This window comes from Theobroma cacao, chromosome 3 (genome assembly GCF_000208745.1).
Source record: "Theobroma cacao cultivar B97-61/B2 chromosome 3, Criollo_cocoa_genome_V2, whole genome shotgun sequence".
Taxonomy (NCBI): domain Eukaryota; kingdom Viridiplantae; phylum Streptophyta; class Magnoliopsida; order Malvales; family Malvaceae; genus Theobroma; species Theobroma cacao.
The window spans coordinates 11,555,545-11,579,573 of record NC_030852.1 but is presented as its reverse complement, the minus strand read 5'-3'; the positions used below and the strand labels follow the sequence as shown (position 1 = coordinate 11,579,573).

The window sequence follows — 24,029 nt, the reverse complement described above, 5'->3', positions numbered from 1 at the left end:
CGATTTTGTCGATGATTCCAATTGACCCCTCTATCCCACAGACAGTAGGTTACTATCACCAATACTGGGTGTATTTATGGGCCACTTGTCATTGTAATTATTATTGTACATTATAACTTTGTAAATTATTGTATGTATGAATTTATTTTATTCTCACGCTACAAAAATTATTTATGTATAGTTCTATAAAAATTGTTTTATAAGAAAATGAAATATATTATCAAATATTTTTATTTAGTTTAATTAGCCAACTTTTCACTCTAAATGAATGATTTAGATTATAAAAATTTATTTTTAATCGGCAGTGGATATTTTTCTATCATACGTTGTATCTTTATCAGGTTTCGAAATTTTCTAGTAAAAATTACCAAAATACCCCTATGTGGCGAAAATTTTATTTTGATTGTTTTCAATCTAAAATAGTTTATATTTTCTTAAAACTCGATATTTAACAACGATTACTCACAGGAAAGGCAAGAAACTGATTCGTTAGCCTTACGGGGTTTCGATTGGCATTTCGGATAATGAGTGTCAATCGAGACGTCGAGGCGGTTGTCATGGGCCCGAGGGAGGTTCTGGGTCGTGACAAAATGAGCCTCTAGAAAGTCCAACTTGTTGGAGTTGGATCTAAGTGCATTGATGTGATTATGTAAAGCATGGATTTTAAAAAAATTTCTTTTATAAAGGAAGCAAGCAATCCAATTACACAAGCGGAAACACACATCATTTTATTGCAAGTAACATAATCACATCCTAAAAAAAAAGAATCTATTAAGTAAGAAAAAAAACATACCTTTTTTTTTTAGATTTTTTTTTTGGACAATACCACATCAACGATTAATTTCTCGACCACATAAGCTTACCACTTACTCTTCAAGAATGCTTTCAACTTGAATATGGAGTGAACAAGGTGTGGAATGCTAGACCACAAGATGGTAATCGATTTTGTCTCTCTTTTCTTCTTAAAAATTAATGGCTATTTTTCTTTCAAAAAATTCAACCAAGAATGGGAGAGAGGAAAAGAGGTACGGCAAAGTTAAAAGAAGGAGAGAAGTGATGGCTGAAACTTTTTAAAAAAAAGTACGTATGTTTCTTTTCTTCCAATCTCTTCTTTTTTTATTAAAACTCTTACCTCAAAGGTTTAATCAATATCAAATACCTTTGAATCAATCTTGACCATCCATTTAGTGTTATGGAAGCATCAAACATGCACCATAATTATTAAAATTAAAATTAAAGAATAAATAATTTAATTCTTTAATTATCATTTAGAGTTCTAAATAAAATAAAACTCTTTATTGAATAATAACTCTTATTTTATTATTGTCCATCTTTATTTAAAAAGAATTAATAATAAATAAAAGAGTGATAATCTAGATTCATTTTACAAGAATCCTCCTAGCATTATCTTAATTTAAGAAAACTCTTATTTTTAATTAAGACAAAAATATTTTATCTTGTCTAAATTGAGATAAATATGTTTTCTTGTCTTGTTTTAAATTAAGACAAAGAATATTTTTCTTATCTTAAATTAAGACTAACATATTTTCTTATCTAAATTAAGATCAAACATACTTTCTTGTCTAAATTAAGACAAACGTAATTTCTTGTCTAAATTAAAACATAACATATTTTCTTGTCTAAATTAAGACAAATATGTTTAAATTGTCATTTTTGTACACAATTTAATTAATCAAATAAAACATGCATTCCAACTTAAACAAGTTGAATTCTAAGAAGCTAAGTGGGGAATCTATTTGGACATAGATATTCCAAGCTCCAATAAACTTAGAATTATTTATAATCTCATTAAAAATAGTTCAAGCTTATTAACTATGAAATCACTCCACCATAGATTCATTGTTGCACTCTTGAGTTAACTATAATTACAAGAAATAACTCAATACTTGATATTAATTATTAGTTGTCCAATTGCAAACCTTATATTGTGAACCCTCACAACCATTTAAGGACAAAAGGTGAATTTACCGTTTTACCCTTTTATGTCAATTTTGTCCCTTAGTCTCAAATTTCATCCAATTAATGATTCAATACTCTAGATCTAATCTTTTGAGTATCCAAATGTGATGAGTAGCTAATTCAATAATCCACTAAGCCTAGATTAATCATCAATCTTCTTGAAATCATTAGAAGTTATGTTAATGCTATGAACTCTATTATTTAGATATATGTTTCCAAATGTTCATCTCGATTATAATCCCAACATACAGAGTCTAGATCAACGCTTTATGATAATCATGCTCATGGTATATTAAAGATTATAAGAAAATTAAACACGAGTCCACTATCCATTAAGATTTCGATTCTACTATAAGCAAATGCATAAGTGTGAGATCATGATTTAAGTAATGGTTAAACTTAAATTTGATTCTCATATGATTCCAATTCATGTTATAGTGTCATTACTCAAATTCCACCATTTCGATGATTTGAGACTCATCATTCCCTTGAAATAAATCACATTTGTTTCGTTGAAAGTATTCTGGACACTACAACCTTAACACAATAAAGTGACCAGCTTTATTATATAGTTGTGAACAATTTTTAGATTCAATTAAAATACATGTCTCCTATGTATGACTATTCATACAAATGTATTTTAGTATCTCAATAAAATCAAGGTACCTTAATAACTAGATAATGAATGCTTACTTAAAACAAACTCTTCGTCTTAGTATCAAAATGTACTTTCATTATAAATAAATTAAATCAAATTAAACATGAGAAGTTATTTGGTTTCCAAGGCATCATATTCTCAAAATTCCTAACATAGCTAACAATTATAAAGGAAACGTTTCTTGAGAGGCAATCCAAGTTTCTCAACCTAGTTGACTTAAGTATTCGTGTTATTTACAATTTTTTTCTTATCATTTATGTTTCTTTTCTAGTCTAATTGTTCTATGTTTGATTTTGTAGGTTTTAGGAATACAGTAAAGTAAGGTGATATTATTCAAAAAAAAAAAAGAGTCACGACCCTCACATTGAGAGCCATGGCCCTAAAAGTAGGTAATAACCATCCCACAAATAGAATGGTTGAGCGTTGCGACCTTTATTACTTAAAGTCGCGGCACTGGCATATGAGGAAAAAAGATCTAAAATAGAAAGGTTAAGCTTCGTGGCCATCACATTGAGAGCTGTGATGCTAGAGTGAGGATTTCAATTAGCCTAAAACAGAGAGCTTGAGCGTTGCGACACTCAATCTTCAACATCGCAATGTTGAAACGTGAAGTATACTGCTTCAGGTGCAAACAAGCAATAGTTGCAGCTCTTAAAATGAGAACCGCGATGCTAGGTCGAGACCCAAACCAACCCTGTTTAAAAACTTGTTTTGTTTTCATTCTTTCCATCTCCTTCCCCAACTGCCTAACCCAAAAAACCTCTCCTCTTTCTTCCCCTTTCAAAATTCTTACATCCATATTCCTCACCCACTTGGGCTTTTAAAATTTAAAGTTTTTGAATTTATTCCATTCACAAAAAAATAATAATAATTCACCATTCTTCCTCTTTTCCACATATTCAATCAAGTGTTCTCCAACAATTTTCATTAGTTTTGAGATTTTGTTTTGATAGTATTGCCATTGTAAGATTGCATAGATTTTACATAGTGAATGGGTATCTTGAATGTGGTTGATGATGGTATGAATATTTTCTTCTTAATCATGGTCTAAGTTAGGCAATTTTTTTTGTTAATTGCTATTGATTATAGGGAAATTCTTGCTAATTATGGGTTGGGTTCATAAAATTTTGATGTGCTTGTTAATGCATTTGTTGAAAGTCTAGTTGTTTAGGGTGTGAGTTGATAGAAATTTGCTTGGTGGATGATAGGCATATAGCAGTAGTTGCAATTTTGGTTTGGGAAACAATTAGACTATGACATTGACACACTTGGTAATTGTGGAAATAATCTATATTGAAATAATTTGGTTTGGTTTCTTTTACACACTTATTATATTATGTGCTCAAATATTTAGATTTTGGAAATAACTGAACTTTTGTTATCTTGGTTGGCTTTTGTCTTGGTTGGTTTTTATTTGAATTTTTGCAGTGGCGCATTCAATCGAACAACATTTGTCTCAACTGATGCTTCAACAAGATATTATCCTTTACTAATCAACAAAGTGCCCATTCCTAAACTAAAGTTAAATATTCCTCTAGTCCATTATAAGGAGATACATCGGATGATCAAAGAACAACATTGGCAATGATTTTGTGACCAACTTGAAGCTGCTGTTGTGCCAATTGTAAGAGAGTTTTATGCAAATGTATTTGAACATGTTGACAGCATTGCTTTTGTATGTGGCAAACAAGTACCATTTCACAATCAGTCCATCAATGAATTTTTTGGAAGTCTAAACCTTGAGAATGACGAATACGAGTAATATTTGGGGGATCATCAAGATTATGATACGATCATCTCGGAGCTTTGTGTTGAGGCAGCCTAATGGGAAACATCTCATAGAAAGTTTGCCTCTTTCAAACGAAGTGCCATAAAGAAAGAGCTGAAAGTGTGGTTACATTTTGTGGCAGCGAAATTGCTTCCATCTACCCACATTAGTGATGTTTCCAAGGATTGAGCAATTCTTATATATGCTATTCTGACTCATATATCCATTGACATTTAAAAGGTTATCTCTCATGCTATAGTTCACATAAGTCGAACCAAATGAGATGGCATCAGATTTCTTTCTTTGATAATTGCTTTGTGTGGGAAAGCTGGTGTGCAATGGAGTGATAAGGAAGAGTTGCAGCAACCTAAAATTCCAATCACCGTGGGAATTTTAAGGTGTTTGGAAGAATTTGTAGTAGTGGCTGGTAGTTTTTTACAGGCTACTCCATCACCTCCACAGAGAGCTCCAATTTATAATGTAACTTAATGCATGGAGCCAATTGATTGTCGTTTGGATTGCCAATAAAGGTAAAATCAAGCACTCAAGCAAATGATGAGAGCATATGCAAAGCATATTAGGATGGATATGGCTACTTTCTCTTTGATGCCCATGGATTTCGATTCGGATGACGATTTTGGTGAAGATAATGAGAATGACCAGTAGGGTGCAGCTATAGTTTAGGGGAGTATTTTCTCTTCCTTGCTTTTCGTAACATTGGAGACAATCTTCACTTTAAGTTTTGAGGGGGGGGGAGTTTTTAAATTTTTATGTTTTTAATTATGTTTTGAAGTTAAGTTTAGTTTTCAATAATTTAGGAGTAGGTGAATTTAGGAAAATGTTGAAAACTAAAGCTAGAATTAATGCACCAATGAAATTGATTTACATAGCCAATGATGATAACTAATTATCTTGTTGATCTTTTACTCTTAGTAATCATGAATATTGTTTGCATGTCATGTGAAGTCTCATGATAGCACCATGATCGAATGAATTTTTCATACTTGAGCACTATATCTATTCCATTGAAATTTCATGTCTCTTTAAAGAAAGTTTATGTAAATGAGGATTTTAGAACTATGTTTAGAGTTTTAGAATTTGTTTAATTCTTCCTTGAGGCAAAATCATAAGGCTATATTTAATTAGGGAAATGACTTAGGCCATCATTGGACTGATTAAACCTTTCAAGCTAATCTATTTACATTTTTATCCCTAGTATACCCCTTTGAACTTAAATTGTCCTTTCTTTGATTCAAACACATAAAGAACATTAGCTTAGCCTTTGAAATTTTTTTCCAATTTTTACAACCTTCACTCATAACCATATGTATTGTTTTAGGAAATGTATGTTAAGCTATTTGATGAAAAAAGTGGAAAAGATGACGAGTAGAGAAAAATGAAAAAATTTTATAAAGAATTCATCCCACTGCAAATGAAAGAAACAAGTTTGGGGGTGTTGAATTGAGAATAAAAAGATGTTTGATGAAGGAAAAGTGAAAGGAAAAGAAATGGTGTACTCGTTAAAGAAGAATAAGGTTATATAAGTCCAAAAACAATTATGTGTTTAGGGTGACTTGAGCTACATATTGTCCCATATCACATCTTAACTTTAGTCACACATTACAAGCCGAATAAAGTTCTAAGGATCTTTAATTTAGTATTAGCCTACATTAGTGGAGAGGGAGATGAAAAACAAACTTATGAAATTTTAAATTAGTTTGAAGTTTACATCAGCATAAACCTATCTGAAGTGCATGAGGTTCATGGCAACAAATTTCACATACACACACAAGAATTTTTCTGAAGATGAGCTTGCATTTGATTGTAATGTGAATTTAGATAATATTTATGTTTTTACTTTGGGTTGAGAAAATGAGATAGTTTATGAGGAAATTAGAGTTTGTCAATGAATTGGTGCATCCAATTTTGTTCGTTTGATGTTTTCAAGTATGTTATTTTGTTTTCTTTGTTTTTGCTCGAGGACTAGTAAAATATTAAATTTAGGGGTGTGATAACTTTATGATATAGAGTTATTTTGCTACATTTTGATTATCAAAAACAGCTAGGTCCTTATGTTTTCATGTTAATTTTAGGTAGTTTTTATATTTTTCTTTATTTTTTTTATAATTGGGGGAGGGGGGATTTGAACCCTACTCTTTAAGTAGGGGGATCATGCACTAACTAATGAGCTAAATGCTCGGATGCATATTTTTCTTTATTTAGTTTAATGCAATTGAATTATTTTTAATTTGAGTAATTTGAGTTCCTTTTCATATAAAACAATCTTAATTTGAGAAATTACTGATTTAGTCTTTATTTTAAAGGTTCTCAAGTGTAAAGAGCTTTCATGGAAGTGAAATGTGCAAGATGGTTAGGTGTAAAATTTGTTTAGCATGTTGTGGTTTTTTTATCATAACTTTATAAATTAAGAGAGATTGAAGATCACATAGCTTCAATATTAGTTTCTTTCTCTATTTTGTGTTATTCTTACTTTCTTTTACTTGAATTCATGGCTAAATTTCTTTGGATAATATTTTATTTAGACATCATGAACTAATTTGATTTTCGAGGATTATGGTGGATTTCAACATATTGTTTGAATATTAGCTTCTCTTTTATTTATCAAGAATGGGTATAGTTTTTCTTTTTCAAATATGTTGTTAATGCTTTTAATTGTCTGATCAACAATTAGTTAATTTATGAATTTAATTGAAACTCGACAGAGAGATTTTAAATTAGACTAAGATTTGAAAAGTGTATGTTCACATCATTTAGGTGATTTGATTCGTGATTCGGGTAAATATACGTCAATTGTCATACATAGCCAAATTAGAACACTAGCTTAATGAACTTAATGTAATTGATTCCTATAGATAGAAAATGAACTAATTAAGTTAGATATTTGTGTCAGCATCTCGATTGAGACTTATACATAGCTTTGGATTCTATGTTAGTAAGACTACCTAAGAATGTAAATAATTAGAGAAGTTGGCATTAAATGAAGTATTGAATGAACCCATTATCGTAGCTTTTTAGTTTGTTATCTTTCTCAAGTAAATTTAATTTCTGTCAGTTAATTTAGTGCTTATTTTAATTCATTTTAATTAATTTTTTGCAAATTTTGATTACTTAAATAAGATTGATTTATTATAAAATTTTAGTATTTAGTAAAAATTTAAGAACAAATCCCTGTAGGAATGATACTCTACTTCTTACTATATTATTTGTTACAATAACGTGTACTTGTGTGGAAATTAAACAACAACATGTTAAATAAGCTAAGTTTATAAAGCTTATATTATTGATACTCAGGCAAATTTTATGAAATATGTGATAAATCCTATGATTTGAGGTTTGATTTGGATTTGACATTATACTTGAGGATGTATGGATACGAATTTAAGTTAAATGAATGACTTGAGGTGTGAATTAAGCAGGGTAATGATTTGGAGTGTTAGATTTGGATTTTTGGAAGTTTGGAAGGCTAAAAATCTACCTACAGGGGAAAATGTATCGATACATTCTTGGCAAAATGAACAATACAAGGCATACAAGGGATATTTTATCAATACCTTCTTGAATGTATCGATAGATTTGAATAAAAATGAACATCTACTGATACATTGTCAAAATGTATAGGTAGATTTGAAGCGAAAAGCACCCAAAGGGAAAAAGTAGCGATAGATTTCCCCATGTATCGATACATTTAGGATAGTACGCATTCTACCTAAAATCCATCAATACATTGCTCAATGTATCAATAGATCTAGTTGAATTTTGTGCAAATGTATCGATGCATTCTCAAATGTATTGATAATACATTACTGAGGAAAGGTGTCGAGCTATCCGCCCATTTTAAAACAAACGTTAAACTCTCCCTCTTTCTTTACCACTTTGAAAACCCTAAGCTCCAAATAGATTTTTGGAGCCATTTAGAGTAGATTGGAACTTGAGAAATGCCTCTAAAAGTAAGATTAAACATTTTACCGATTTATCAGTTAATAACCAAGAAATCCAATTTTTTCAGCTTTGGTGAATTCTCCTCGATTTACTGAAATTTGGGAGTTTAGATTTGTGCAATCCAACTTCTAAGGTATGAGTTTAGCTCATTGATGAAGAATTTGAGCTTGTGTAATGGATTGCCAAGAATTTAGTTATTTTTGAAAAAGCTGGATATTTTCGAAAGCTATGAAATAATTAGTTTTGTGTTGTCTTGATGTGTTTAAGGGAAGATTGAGCAATTTGGGTACAATTGTGAGCTAAAAGACGATTGGAAATTAAAGATCGAAGCTTGGTCATGGGCATGCCTCAACTGTCATTGTGAGTGTTTATTTTCGCAACATGTTTATGTTAATATTTAAAAAAATTATTTTTTAAATTTATATTTTATTTAATTATTTGAAATTATATTTTTGTGTAACCATTTTTAATAACTAATTTAAGGGATAGAAATAACTTTAAAATTATATTTACAAATAAATAAATAATTTTTATTTTACGATAAATGATAATTTTTTTTTGAATTGGGGAAAGGAGATTCAAACTTTGTCCTTTTAAGTAGGGAGATTAATCTTTACTTTATATTATAAGTTAAATAAAAATAAAATCAATAGTTAGTATTTAACCTAATAAAATACCCTTGTCTTGTTATCTTTTTAGTTTTTGGGTGAAGAGAAAACTAAAAATTATTTTACAAATACAAAAACGACATTCATTTTTAGTTCTAGTAAGGCTGATTCAAGAATTTTTTTAAGTGGTGTTATAATTAAAATAATAGTAATAATTAAAAAAATATAAAAATGTTAAAATTCATAAACTAGAAGTTTTAACATTAAATTGAAAGAAATGTAAATTTAGTGCATTCATTTAATATTTTACAGTAAAAATAGCTAAGATAATTATAATTGTTCGTGAGCATTTTTCATATATTGAAAATAGTGTCTGATAACATCAGTAAAAATATTATCAAATATATCTTTTTCATTATATTTCATCAAGCAATCATTCATCCAAAATTACAACTTATTAGCATGAAGTGAGATATTAGAATAAAATATGATCTTATATAGTAAATTATTAGGTTTAACAATTAATAATGTGATAATTTTTTATTTATTGATCAAAACTAAATATAAGTATCCATAAACCACATAAAATTAAATACAAAAATCAAATAATCAAATAATATATCTACAAAATAAATAAAAAATCATAATTTTAAAATGTTATTGGATATGTAATACTACTTTCTATTAATTATATTATAATTATAAACCAAAACTATCAAATTAATAAAAAAAAATTTAGATATGAAATATTTAAAAACTTAATATAAGTTGAAAATTACTTATAATTGAAGTCTAGATACGTTATTTTGAGAGAGTGAAAAACACAATTAATGATCGAGAAGAGGAAAGATTTAAAATTTTAGACAGTGAAAGTAATTTAGGTTTTAATTTTTTTTAATAAATTTTAAATTATAAACAAAATTTTATCTTTTTATGTAATATTTAAATATTAATAGATAAGATTAAAACTATTTAGAGGTGTCACTCAAAAAAAAAAAAAAAGATTTAGAGGTGAGTGGTTTTTCAACGTGGGTCCACCTATGGTTCACAGTGAAGAAGCAGTCGGTCAGGAACTGAGCTTCTTCTCCCCACACTATCTAAAGGCTTCGTGGCTCAAGAATCAAATGAAAGTTAAAATTGCAAATCAGTTTGGAAATGAGATTCATCACCCCATAAGATATTATTATAGTATTAGTATTTGTGAAAATGGCTCTTCACCTATCTGCCCTTTCTCGCTTCACCGCCACCACCAGCCTCTCTTTCTCTTCCTCAGTAAGACAGTTCCAACTTTAATTACGAATTTCATTTTCCTTTTTCAAATTCTTTTCTCTGAAATTTACCTTTTTTTTTATTTGTTGAAACTTTGAAGAATATGAGTTGGCCTCGGCGCTCAAAAGCGATACGGCTGGTGGCGTGTAGCAATGCCGCGGTGTCTAGATACGGCCGAGGTCTTGTTTCTCTTTTTCTGTCATCATCCACTTTTTTATGAATTTTTTTCGTAAGAAGCTGCTTTGGAATTTGTTTCGAATTTTGGTTTTTCAGTTGCTTATGAATATGATCCGGAGCTTCGCATAGTGCTTGAACTAGCCACGGACGCCGAGTTATATGAGCTTCAAAGAATCCTTTTTGGTCCCAGGTTTGTCAATTTTTCTTAATGTCCGTTGGCCAGAATTTCTCCGGTTTTCTTTGGTGGTTTTTTTTTTTTTAAATTCTTATTATAACTTTCGAATTTTTTTTTTATAAAATTCAGCTACTTTAGTCCCTTGTTAAAGTCTGTAATGAAAAGAGATGATGTGGAGAATGTGATGATTGAAGAAAATGTTGAGGAACGAGAAGCTTTTATCGCAGCTCTTGAATCGCGTTTCTTATTCCTTGCAGCAGATGCCCGCTCAACGTTAAGGTTAGTGCCGTGGATGGCTTCAATAATTATTTTGTTGGATGCCTGATTGCATTCTTCGCGAGCTAAGCTTTGCTGAAAAATAAATCAATATATGATTGTTCTTGCTGGTAGAAAGTAACAATAAAATTTTTATCTCTTTTGGTATCTGCTGAGTTAATGTTTTGATAGGTATCTCACCGATCTCATTTGATCTTCTCGTTAGGGGTTGGAGGCCTTCGTACAAAACCGTCCTGCTTTCTGTCAGGAAAAAATTGAATGTTCCTTGCTCAAGTAAATTGTCCACTGAAGACCTTGAAGCCGAAATTTTCCTTCATCTTTTGAGGGATTACTCAAGGTAACTTCATTAAATCTTAATCTTTAGCAAACCTCATCATCATAAAGTTCTTAGTGACTGCAAAAGCATGTGATAGGAATCCAGTGAGCTAATTGATTGCTAGCCTAAGTTGGGAAAAAGATGTTGTTGGTCTGTTTAGTTTTGGAAATGCTTTTCATATTATATCTCCACTATTACATGAAATATGATGAATAGATATGGTAACTAACTAAGTTTGGAAACCCTTGTTTTTCTAAATTTCTAAAACACTGGACAACTTTTTTAAATTGCTTTTCAATTTCCATAAAATTACAAAACAAGAGTTCTGGAATTTAGTTATCTACTCCTTTTCTTTAATGGCCAGGTTTAGAATAAAAGTGGAGATGGAAAATGGAAACCATTTTCCGAAACTAAACAAACCCTATAATGTTCTTAGAAGTGTAGCCTTAAAAATGTCAATTTGGGGGAGATGGATAAAATTTAGTTGGTTATCTAGTGTAAGCCTGTTCTTACTAGACTTGATTGGTGAAAGTAATTTCTTCAACTTTTCCTATATTCTTGCTGTTACAAGCTTGTAGAGAAACTTAGGAAACTGAGAAGTTGGATTATGCTTGTATTGGATCGAAAGTTATGAGATAACAATCTTATTTATTTAATTTTTAAAATGAATGCACTGCTAATTGTCTTTTTTTTTTTTTTCATATATAATACCAAGTAATATCATTCCACTAAAGTGTTCTTACACTAGGTAGTATGCTTTGTTATATAATTTCCCATCTCTCACTCCTTTTTTTTTTATCCTGAGTGGAAAATATCCCATCCTGGAGATTGACACAATAGTTTGTTAATAGGCAGTATTTGCACTGAGTATTTGAATTGGACATAACACTCTTCTACTGCATTTTTTTTAAAAGCAAAAGTTTATTGTTTCATTGCATGGAGTACTTAATACATATATCAAAGTAATATGATGAAGGTTTTTAACTTAGACCAATCTCAATCTTTATTCTTGTTATCCTGTATGATCAAGTTTTGTGCTATGATTTAAGGAAAGATTATAACCCAAGTTTGTTTCCTTTCCTTGTATTGGGCCAATTAGCATTTTTTAGATAGTGGCGTGGGTCATTTTGATTTTTAAAATGTTGCATCATGATTGTAAATTACTTCTACCTTTTACAGTGTCAGCCATTGTTATTGCCACTCATATTATCAATTAAATTTGTAGAATCGCAGCTGAAAATTTGAATCCAAGTGGTGCTTATATGTTGATCCTTTTTGTTCTCATCTAGTGTTAGAGTTGCGTGCTTATGAATTAACCTTTTTACTTCTTGCTGATCTAAATTTCTAATGTATCAAATGATAATAATTTGTTTAAGATGAAGGAAAAAAACAAAAAAGAAATAGGTTCTACATATGTGCAGTGGTGACTTGTAGTTTGTACTTCCATGTTTAGTGACGAATCAGGAACTTTTCCGGGCTTATGGGAAAATAATAATATTTCCAACATACAAAATAGTCTAGAAGTGGGACTTAGCCAGTGGAAGGTGCAGGTCATTGCTGCTGCTAAAGTTGGGGCAGCTGGGTTTCAATCAATGATTTTGAAGGTATTCATACTTTTTCAAGTCTATTTTAATATCTGGTTAATTATTTTCATTCTTAATATTAATTGATATGTAGTTGTTTCCATTTCTTTGTTTAGGGTGGTGGTGTGCTTACTTTGGCAAAAATTTATCAATTGGTAAGATATTGGTTTTTATTAGTTTGTTTTTTTTTGCTCTGTTGGTTATTTTATTTAGCTTTGTTTATTGCTTGTGGTAGTTGACGAAGAAATTGTCTGGAAAGCTGTTTCTGGAAGCTGCCAACTATTTGATGGAAAAGGAAGCTCTTAAAAAGGTACAAACTTAGTGTCATAGTTTGGTAGTTGTTGAAGCAACTGAACTGTGAGTGAATTGGGAGAGTCTGCATTTTATTTAATGCTTGATACAACATATTTTCTGTTTAAAAAGGTAGCTCTTGCGTTTTTAGCAACTAGAGGTGTCAATTAAGCAAGTTATAATTTTCTAGTTGTTGAAGGAACTGAATTATGAATGAATTGGGACAATCTGTATTATATTTAATGCTAGGATACAACATATTTTCTGTTTAAAAGGGTACCTCTTACTTTTTCAAGAACTATAGGGTCATTTAAGCAAGTTGTAATGAATTTGAGTTGGGTTGTTTTAGATTCGGATTTAGACTCTTTTAGGTCATTTTGGGTTTTGAATTGATTAGGTTCAACTTATATCAGGTTTTTAGTCATTAATCTTTGATCCAATTTAATTGGTTCTGGTTGGTTTTGAGTGAATCTTTTGATTTGGCTTAGTGTTCACATTTAATTTATTAGCAAATATCAATCAAGTTCGAGTCAGAATCTTTGAGGGATGTAGGTTACAGTCCTTTTTATGTTCTAGGCCAACAGGTTCATGTTACATAGGCTTCAGCTCATGGATATTTCAAGTGAATTTGGGTTTAGCGTTGGGTAGGTTGTACAACATTTGCCACCTATGTTAGCAATTTGCTATGTTTGTCAATGTCCTCATTTCATATGGAATTTTCATTTATGATGCATCTGTAATTTATTAGTATTTCCTCTCTTGAATCCGTTGCATGTAGGTAGTAAGTCTGTTGACCAATCAGGGAGCACATGTCCATAAATTATGTTGACTGGAAAGGCTCAAACCTATTGAATTATAATTCTTTTTATGTTGGCAAATTTTCCTGCAATTAGTTGGTTTTATTTATTTATTTATTTAATTCCTAGTGGCAATTTGCTTGTTGATTTGGGTAGAAATACCTTAACTTGTTAGACTACAAATTGATTTGATTTTTGGGATGTGAATGAGGAATGCTACTTACTTTGACGTTTGAAACACCCTTTAGTTTCTGTTTTGGTTAAAAAGGTAAAAACCATTTTAGGCTGTCTAGATTGAGGAGTATGGAGAGAAATGGAAGGGAGGGGAGGGTGAGCCGAGAGCATTGCCCTTTCCATTTTTTGTCTAACATCTTAATGGAACGGAAGGGATTAGGAGGGATACATGTACCTGTTCAAAAACTCTCCGAAGCAGCCTTTTTTAAACCACCAAAATTGGGAACTTGAAGGAAAAGAATATTTCCTTAAAATTTATAGTTCTAGAGACAACATTGTCCTTAATTTAACATTGTTTTAAAATATAAAGGATACAATTGTAAAAGAACATGGTATGTTATCATTTTCTTTCTTGTCCATTTCTTAACCAAACTGGGCCTGTAGAATAACTCCTAATTTCCATCACTTCTTCTGGGGAACTTATCTCCACCCCCTCCCTCTTTCTCCTCTCCCTTCCTTTTATGGCATCTGTGGCACATTTATCTTCTGTGATTCTTCTCCTTCCCAAAAAGGCAAAGATAATATTTCATTGCATTTTGAACTTGAATGTGAGATCACTATCATTCTTCTACTTGCCTATTTATTCCTCAGTTTGTGCTACTTTCTTGATTATGATATAAATGTATATTTTTTTAAAGATAAAAATGATGTAATGTAAATTACAGATTTAAGTTTGTGTTTTGCTACCATTTTGTTTAATTTTTTGGCTATCTTATGTTGAATTGTAATGCTCAATCTATTTTATTTCATATCATTGGAAAATTGTCTGAAGATACTATGATTTAAAACATGTATCAACAATGAAACTTCTAACATGCTTTTTCACTTTCTTTATTTCAAGGGGGGACAGGTAGCTGCTATTAATCTAGAATCTAGAGCAGCCTTGCTTGCAGCTAAGCAGGTAATTTTATTATCTAATGAGTCAAGTGGCTAGAAGATGATTTTTCATGTTGTCAACATACGCTATCATGTGGTAAATAGTCTGCAAATAGCAATGCATAAATGTGATTTAACAGTTGCAGCATCTAAACAGTGGATATTTCTTTTTCATTTTCTTTAATTTTCCTTCTCTCTAGTCTGTGTGCGTGTGCGCACGAATAGAGAATTCATCATGTTAAAGCCTTTCTAGTATTTCTTCTGAAACAAGGTTTTCATGTTATAGGATGGAGGCTTAGAGTTTTAGTTGACTAACATAGCATATTTATATAGCTAAACTAAGTTGTAGCCATAGATACAGCAGTTGTAACCCACTTTATTTTGGTCTGTTTCAATTAAGTCCAACTTAATTAATTATCCTTATTTAATTCTAATTGTGTGACCTATTGGGCTTCTAATGTGTTGGAAATAAATATAAATCCTAATAAAATATCAATTTGATAATTGATCTATATTTATAGTTTATAAGCGGTATCTAGCAATACATCATGATCACCCAAATGTTAGAGAGTCAATTAAAGAATTTGACAAAACCCTTCAGTGATAAGCCTCTCAGTGCAATATAGTCTTTTCATCAAATATCTCGGATGTCATAAAGCATGGCTCAATGTTTACTTATGACATTCCATATTAATTCTCATAATTCATGACTTTCCTTAAATTCATCATGATTTGACCAAAGACTTTATACAAGTTAATCAATAATTGAGTACAAGTGAGATATATCCCCACATATCACTTGAGGTGATGAATCGTGACTACTCATTCGCCTTGGCATGCTTCATGGCATACCTAAAAACACTCTGTTTAGGTATTTGGTTGTCTCCAGATCCGTAGGAGTGAAATCAAAGTATGTTATTTCTTATACAAGATGACTTGGTGTTTCAAGTCCAAGGATTAGTTGCATGACTATCACATGTGAATATATTCTATAGCCACTTAAGTAAAATATCAAATGAAATTCTCATAGCGGGTCATATTTAGTGAACTTATTCTTTAACAAGCATCTACATGTTATTCATAAGTATCCCATATATTTCAATTTATGAGATCGATTGCTAACTTCCCGGGTAAGGAGGCTTAATATGTACTAGTCTTTGAGCATTGTCAATGCCCTATCTTAATAATACAATGACCAGGAATAATTTTAGGAACATGGCTATTATGCATAGTGATCTTATAATTGTAACAACTTTACAATTTTTTTACAAGGTTTTTATGTTCCATGAGTTTCATCCAATTGGTATTTAATAACTCTATATTATTGCATTAACATAAAGGAAAACCTCTATCACATATAGTTATGCAATTAAATATTCATTAAATGAAAATATATATTCCTTGACTTATCCAATTGGCTAAAGAGCATATGCCAACAATTCTTTTGAAACTAGGTTTTCATGGTATATGATTTCGTTCAGTTTGATTGATATTAATAAATAAAAAAGCAATATAACTTCTGTCAATATATTTTTATGGGAAAAGCATTATTTTATCATTGTGGTGCTAACATTTTTATTATGAATAGTGGCAATAAACTAATATATATGAGCTATTTGTTTTTATGCATGTTAAAACTATATGATCAGATTTTCTGCACTTGGTATTATTGTTCTAACATCGGTTATTTTTTTTTTCTGTCCTTCTTTGCCCCTTAACCATGGGACAGGGCTTTGCAGGTGCTGCATCCAGATATGTGGGTTTGAGGAGTATGATGAGTTTACTTGGCCCACTGTATTGACTCTTTCTGACCCTGAATCTTTATCTGTTGTCATTTTCATCTTTAGTTGTTATTTATTCATTTACTTTTTCCTTGCATATGAAATTTTAAAAGTGTGTAGGTTTGTATAGAATTTTCTTTGATGCAAATCCATCTTCTTAATGTTATATAAGACTAAGGCTTTTTGCTTGGTAGGGTGTAAAAGTGGAATGATGGAAGGTGTTGGGTGGGAAAGTGGAAAGAAAATGATTTTCACTAGTGCTGGGTAGGAGAAAAGAGTGAGAGGAAAGAAAATACTAGGAGAGATTAACGTTTTATGTCCTTATTCACAAAAAAATCATTCCAAATTGGAAAGATTAGTCGAGAGAAAATGAAAGAGATGTGAGTCAAGTGTACATATTTATAAGACTGTCCATCAGTTTTTAGATTTTACCATTTTATCTTAACTTACAAAGGGTATAATGGTAAAGTAGTATAATTTCCTTTTTTTCCCTTTATTTTTCTACTCGATAAAATAATGGATGGAAAGAAAATTTTTTTGCATCCACTTTCAAATGGAAATCTTCAGCCCTGAGTTTGCACCCTTTTTGGCCCGCAAACCAGATCTTGTTGTGTTGCATGAATGGAAAGAAAAGAAGATCTTATTAACATTAACATCAAATTTCTGTTGGAGTTTAAACTTGTCAAGTTTGACTGCAAAACTTCCCTTAAGTATAAAGATATCTCTGTCCTTTGAGCAAAAAAAAGACACCTTCAATCTCTTCCTTATCTATTTAATACTAATATTCCATACATATATAAATTAAAAATTTGAAAATGAACTAGTGAATGTTCAAGTAAAGTTTGAGTATGTTCTAAGTTACCTCATACAATACCAAAAAATAAATAATAAATAATAGAAATTGCACTCTCCTGCATTAGTTGCTTCAACTTCAAGTTTTCAATTTCTTGTCATCAAAAGTTAGAACCTTCACTCTCCTTTTCCACCCTTTCTCACCGTCTATCTCTTTGCCCAAATGCATTGTCAGTCTTCATTGTTCCCTTTTGATTTATACATCTTCCTTTTTTTCTCCTAAACCTTCCTGATTTGCTTCCAATTTCACATGCTTTCATTGATCCACTTTTCTTCAATGACATGAAATTTTGGATTTTCTCTGGCGATTTATTAGTTTTGATATCTCTCGTCAATATTTATTCAATTGTTGGTTACATTAGAATAATGTCTACCAATTGTCAGATAAAAATTCACTAAGTGTTTTTCACAATGCATGTGTTGATTGATGGAATCTGAAGGCTAGTGAAACTTTATAGGAGCATAAACTTTTGAGGAAATATTGTCCAAACATGATTTCATGCAGTACCTCATTACTCAGAACCAGATGAATTATTGAGAGGAAGGATTAACTGAGAATATATTACCTTCTGAAATATTGGAAAAAGGGTTGTTATTAAGGAAAGTTTTTTCTGCTAAGCATAATGGAAGTTTGTTGTTAAACATTGAAAGTTTACTTTTCTTTAATTGTGCTATGTGGCAAGATTTTATTGGTGGGGCAAAGAGGCAAGGCATATTCTCATGGAAGAAGATTTTTGTTGTCCACTTTTCCAACTTTCCCACCAAGCATACCAATGAAAAGAAAAATAAGTTTTCCATCTTTCCACTTTCCTCCTCCAACTTTCCATCTTTCCATTTTTAGATCCACCCTACCAAGCAAAGCCTAAATGTCTAAAATGTGCTTCATAGATGTGTGTTTTCTCCTTTTTCCTATCAAATTTTGAGTGATGTACTATTGAAGTTGAAACATTAGAAAAGAAAAATCAAACAGAGGCTAAAATTGTTATCGAGTTGAAGCTGGAACAAGAAGACTGGGGTTAGGGTTGTAGAATCACTAATGAATAAACCTCAGAATCTCATGGTTTCTTAATAAGTCTAGAAGACTAATTCTTTATGCTAGGCTTGCAACAGTTTTAATCCCACTCGTTGGATACAAATAAACTCTGTCTAATCCAAGATGTTTAACATGTTTAAAGATCACCATGTTGTGCTTCACAAAAATATGAGACTTTCTCCTCCTTTTTCCTATCAAATTATGAGTGATGCAGCATGGATGTAGAAACAATGAAACAAAACAGAACAGAGGCTAAAAACAATGTAGAATTGAATATGGCACAAGAATACTAGGGTTTAGGTTGTAGAGCCCCTAATGAATAATATTCAAGTATATTGTGTGATGCAGTGCGGAAGTAGGAACAACTAAATGAAAATCAAAACAGTGAAAGAAAACCAGAACAAATGCTAAAATTGATGTATAACCGAAGTTGGAACATGATAACTAAGGTTTAGGGTTGTAGAACCACTAGCAGATAATATTGCAATATAATACAGCTGCCTAATGTGTCTAAAAGACTATTTGTATTAGGGTTACAGCAACTTTCAATCTTAGCACTAATATATAAATACACCCCATCTAATCCTAGCCTTCAAACTAATTAAAAGATCACATGCTAGTAACATGACCAATTAAATAAATAAAAACATAATTACTAACTGTTAACTAGAGTAAACAACAAACATAAAGAAAAACAGATCAAGATACTAAATTTTGGAATTCTCCTGCGTCAATCTCATTTGTTTGATAAAAGGCTCTCCCCATTGGTGAGAACTTTGGTAGCTTTAGCATAGATTTCTGGATCAGTCCTTTTCAGGTCATCTTCTGCCATCCTGGTACTCATACTTGCTGCTTTACTCAACATCTCCATAATACAGTTGAAATAAGGATCACATGAATACTTATATTTTTTGATTCTCAAAGCCAGTAACTTGATTGCTCAGTACTATTTCCACTGCCCTCCCATCTGTACATAGAAGAGCTCCAATTCCAGCCTCTGATGCATCACACTTTACAAAAGTTAACTTCCCAAATTTTAGTAGTGCAAGAACCAGTGCCTCTGTTATCAAAAGCTTAATCTGTTTAATAGCTCTTTGTGCAGAATTTGGCCACTCAAAGCTGTCCCTTTTCAAGCATTCAGTGATACAGTTCATAATGAAACCGAAATCCCTTATGAACCTTTTATAGAACGACCGTAAGAACTTCGAATTTCTTTGATTGATTTAGTTGTTGTATGGTAAAACTTTGGCGAACACTTTTTTCTGATCTGCTTTCAATCCATACACCAAGGCAATAAAACCAAAAACACAATCTCATAACACACAAAAGAGCACTTACTCAGAATTCACATGAATGGAGTTAGACCATCAGAGAGACCAAATAGCATCACTATTCATAGCGCCCCCTGGTGTCTTGTGTGCTGTTTTCCTCTCCTGTACCAAACCTTAGTGAGCAACTCCTCAACTTGTTTTTACATCTCAGCTCACTGCAATGGAAACATTCCTGAGAACCTAATCAACTGAGTGTTGGCCACTCCTCATTGGTGGTAAAACATATGGCAATTAGTCATTAACCACCTCCTTAAACTCTTCTAGCAACCGTGAACTTCAACAGGATGCTCTAGTAATTCACCCTTCAAGTCATCTTGAACAAACTTGCTAACTAAAGCATAAACAATTCCACTTTCTACACCTCAACTTCTAATATCTTGATAAAAATCCATTTACCTTGCTGCCCAAAGAAGAACCATCAGCTTCTGTTGTACTCTCCCCTTTTAGGGTGCAAAGTGTACTTCTTCTTACCTCTATAAAATGATAAAGTATTATGCTTAGTGAGATGTTCCATGTCATGATCAAATAGCGAAGGTCTACCCAACAGAATATGGGCTGCATCCATGTGTACAGCATCAGACAAAGCTTCATCATTTAGATCACTACTTGAAGAAAATTTTGCCAGACACCGAGATGTTACCCGTATATCATTCCCCTTCTTAAGCCTATGGATGTGGATGCTTCTCAACAAACAGCTTCAACTTCTCACTGCCTTCTTTGAAATAATGTTCCCCATGTTCCCATTATCAATAATCAGATCATACACTTTGTTGCAGCAAACAACGTGCCTTCTAAAAATGCTACTTCATGTCCAATCTTCTCCTTCTTCTACAACTGCCTTTGTTGTCATCACTTTTTGAACCACCAATGACTCTCCCTGAATTTGATAAACATCAATTTCCTCATTGTCTTCATCAGAATCATCATGAAGTGGTTGTACCGTTTCTAAGGGTCTGGTAGCACCACGTGGTGGTGCAGTGGGAGGCCCTTCCGACTGCACTGCACCCTTTTTTTTCACTGGATCCATAAGGATGTGAAAATGTGACTTAATGCAAAACACCCATGATGAGAGATGAAGTGGGGGGCTGAAGAGGATTAATTGGAACTATAGATAGGGACATGTTTTTTTGTTTAGCTTATTGAAAATGGGGTCTTGAATAGTGCTAGGTCGCTATGATCCATATACTTAACTGGCATAGTGGGAAAAGGCTTTTTTTTTTTTGTTATTGTTGTTGTCGTTGAGATAGGCAGTTGATGCAAATATGGTCATCTTGACTGTTCTGGTCATCATCAACTCAGTAAGTCTGGTTACACCTTTCCTATAGATTTGAATAATCAATTTGTCTCAAATTATAACAAGCTGTCTTCAGCTTAGTAATTTACTTTTGAAATTTTGCTGTCTGTATTGCTATCATCAATATTACTCTATGGCTTTCTCTTCTTGAAAATCTGCCATATAATATTATCCAATACAGGTTGTGGGGAACATTTTTGGCTGATGTTGTCATTCAGATGCTAGGAACTGATTATGCCAGAATCTTGCGAGCTATCTATGCATTTGCACAGGTAATTGATATCACTCCTTTTTATAAAAGCTTAAGCATTGTACTATTCCCTTTTCAAATTGATTTGTTATCGTTTGAATCTTCCATCAATATATCTGATTTGAAGTTAGCAGAAGTTTGCTATTTTTTTTTATGTATCAGAAAAGGTAATGATATTTATGATAAGTGAAATTTAAGCTAACATGGAAATCCATAAATCTATTTTATATATATTGTTCTAGGAATACTCTTAAGTAGAGAAAGAAATTCTTACAACCAAATTGTTGGTGTATAAAAATTGTGTTGAGGCAGGGATCATATGGGTAGTACATATTAGCTGCTCTAATGGTTATAGTTATATATCTTCTTGTGCATTTGGTCTGATTTCTTTCAACCAAATTGTTGGTGTATAAAAATTGTGTTGAGGCAGGGATCATATGGGTAGTACATATTAGCTGCTCTAATGGTTATAGTTATATATCTTCTTGTGCATTTGGTCTGTCATCATACCAGATTTGTTCAGTGCTGTCAGAAGGAATGGTGGAATGGAGTAAAGAAAAATAATATTCTTAATTTGTTACATTCAAACTTTTAGAATCCAAACTTTTGTCAACCTATAAAAATAATTTGGTCAAAAGTTAATGGTCGGTGGACCATTTGTTATTGTTTTAAGGTCATGATGTCATAAATATTTCAATATGAATCTGGCCTAGTTTGACGTCATAGTTGTGGTTGGAAATTGTGGTGGAATTCTTGATGTTCGAAAAATTGGTTGAAAGTTATGATTGAAAACTGTGGTGAAAAGGTATGGTCTATACACTAAAGCTTTGTTTGGTAGGGACTATGGAAAATTTGCTAATCTAATGTTTAGGTTTTATAAACACATTTGCTAATTTTGTAACCCAACCTTTCCTTCATATTTTGGATATTATCTTATTGAAGTTAGGCTTGGCCTTCAAACAATGTAACTCTCTATTCAATAATATAATAATTGTCTACAAGGCTACACTGTCAAATTGCTGCTTTTATGATGAGATTTATAAGATGATTACATCATGTCTGCAACATTGTGGAAGTTGTTCTAATTTACAAATGGTTTTTTTTTTCTTAAACTCCACCTTCAGATCCGTATCACCCGAACATACCGGTTACCCTGTGAAGATGACTGAGTAGTAGTTAGATGTTCAGGATATTCCATGTATACCTTCTCCAGTAGTAGAAACAGAGCTTTAGTTTGGAATCTAAGCTCAGTGATCTGGTAGGTACATTCAAATCTACGAATGTTTTTACATCTTAATATGTGCAGTTTAGTTATGTCCCCTTTACCAGCACCTTTAAGTAGCTGTTTTACAGCTTAACTACAAACAACTCTTGTTTGCACATTAATTTTGAATTTTGCAGTTGGACTGTGGAAATTGAAGATATTACTAATCTTTCAGCGCAACGGAGGACAAGGTTTACTGATGTACAACTATAACTTATCTGGCCATCTATAGTGTTAATAACTGCATTAAAGATTTAAATGATTTATGCATTTGATGAAATTGCGTCATTATAAAACCTTAATATAGCATCAATTGTCTAAATATTGGAGAGTTTCCTAGGCTGGTTGAAAAAATTTTAAGTCTAACGTGCTATGTCTAAGAGGATTGGTATCCCTTAATCATGATGCTACTGAGGAAAGTTCATCTGCTATTGTCCAATAGGCTTATTGCCTATTCCATTAAGGTAAGATTCCCTTGTGAGCCACCATCAAATATAAGCTTTCAGCAACTGTGGAATAATAAAAGGTTGATGATGATACATGTTCTTGGTCAAAACAAGGTTTTCCTGTTTTCTACTTTTATGGGAGTATATCTTGTGGTCTAAAGAGCATGTGTACCATTATTCTGTGGATGTAAAACCAAAAAAGAGGTCAGGACACACATATGCATCAATGTCTTAGACAAGTTAATTCTAGAAGTTGATTTAAAATAAAGAAATATGGAGCTTAGCGCTTCTGGTTGGGGATTTTTTTTTTTTACAAGAATGATTCCTTTTGGCTGACTTCTTACGGCAAAGCTTTGTCACTTATCTGTATAAACTTCTTTGCCTCATTCTTTATCTATTGCATCGTGTATTCATATGGAGATGATTAATGTATTACAATATCATTGCCAGTACAGTCTGGGCAATTAATGTTGTCTTGGTAGGGGATCAAATACCACTTGATAAGTTGAAGACTTTTTTTTTGTACAAATTTCTTCAAATGCGAAAATCTGTCCATAATCCATCGCTGCTACAATTTACTATCATTTTATAATCTACTTCCCTTTTCTCTTCTCTCATCTAATTTTCTACTTTCATATATAAGTACAGGTATTGTTGTTTCTATGGCATCCTTTTCTGTTGAGGAGCTATGGAATGTTATCCATTATTTTGTTTATATCCTCCGAACGTACTCTCTTATGGAATTTGTTTGCATAGTGTGTGAGAAACATAGAAAGTAATGTACCAAATACGATACAATATATAAATCTA

The 24,029-nt window shown here is 31.7% G+C and overlaps 1 protein-coding gene across 2 annotated transcripts; it reads left to right on the top strand.

Moving 5' to 3' along the window:
- Positions 9,982-23,687, top strand: LOC18604472. 2 transcript variants are annotated; one of them, XR_001927257.1, is made up of 13 exons: positions 9,982-10,246; positions 10,344-10,422; positions 10,517-10,610; positions 10,725-10,874; positions 11,077-11,208; positions 12,641-12,791; positions 12,887-12,925; positions 13,006-13,080; positions 14,934-14,993; positions 16,698-16,762; positions 21,441-21,531; positions 22,634-22,767; positions 22,911-23,687. XR_001927257.1 is itself a non-coding variant. In XM_018118331.1 (12 exons), exons 1-12 carry the CDS (start codon positions 10,181-10,183, stop codon positions 22,676-22,678), a joined length of 1,047 nt encoding a protein of 348 aa, XP_017973820.1. In that variant the 5' UTR covers positions 9,982-10,180; the 3' UTR covers positions 22,679-23,687. The 2 variants fall into 2 exon arrangements, 1 of the variants encoding a protein (XP_017973820.1); XM_018118331.1 differs by having other exon boundaries at positions 22,634-23,687.

Excerpts from the sequence above, each read along its gene's own strand:
- LOC18604472 (XM_018118331.1), top strand. The coding sequence starts at position 10,181 with ATGGCTCTTCACCTATCTGCCCTTTCTCGCTTCACCGCCACCACCAGC. Across the intron at positions 10,247-10,343 it reads GCCTCTCTTTCTCTTCCTCA|AATATGAGTTGGCCTCGGCG; the intron begins GTAAGACAGTTC and ends GAAACTTTGAAG. Across the intron at positions 16,763-21,440 it reads ATGAGTTTACTTGGCCCACT|GTTGTGGGGAACATTTTTGG; the intron begins GTATTGACTCTT and ends TATCCAATACAG.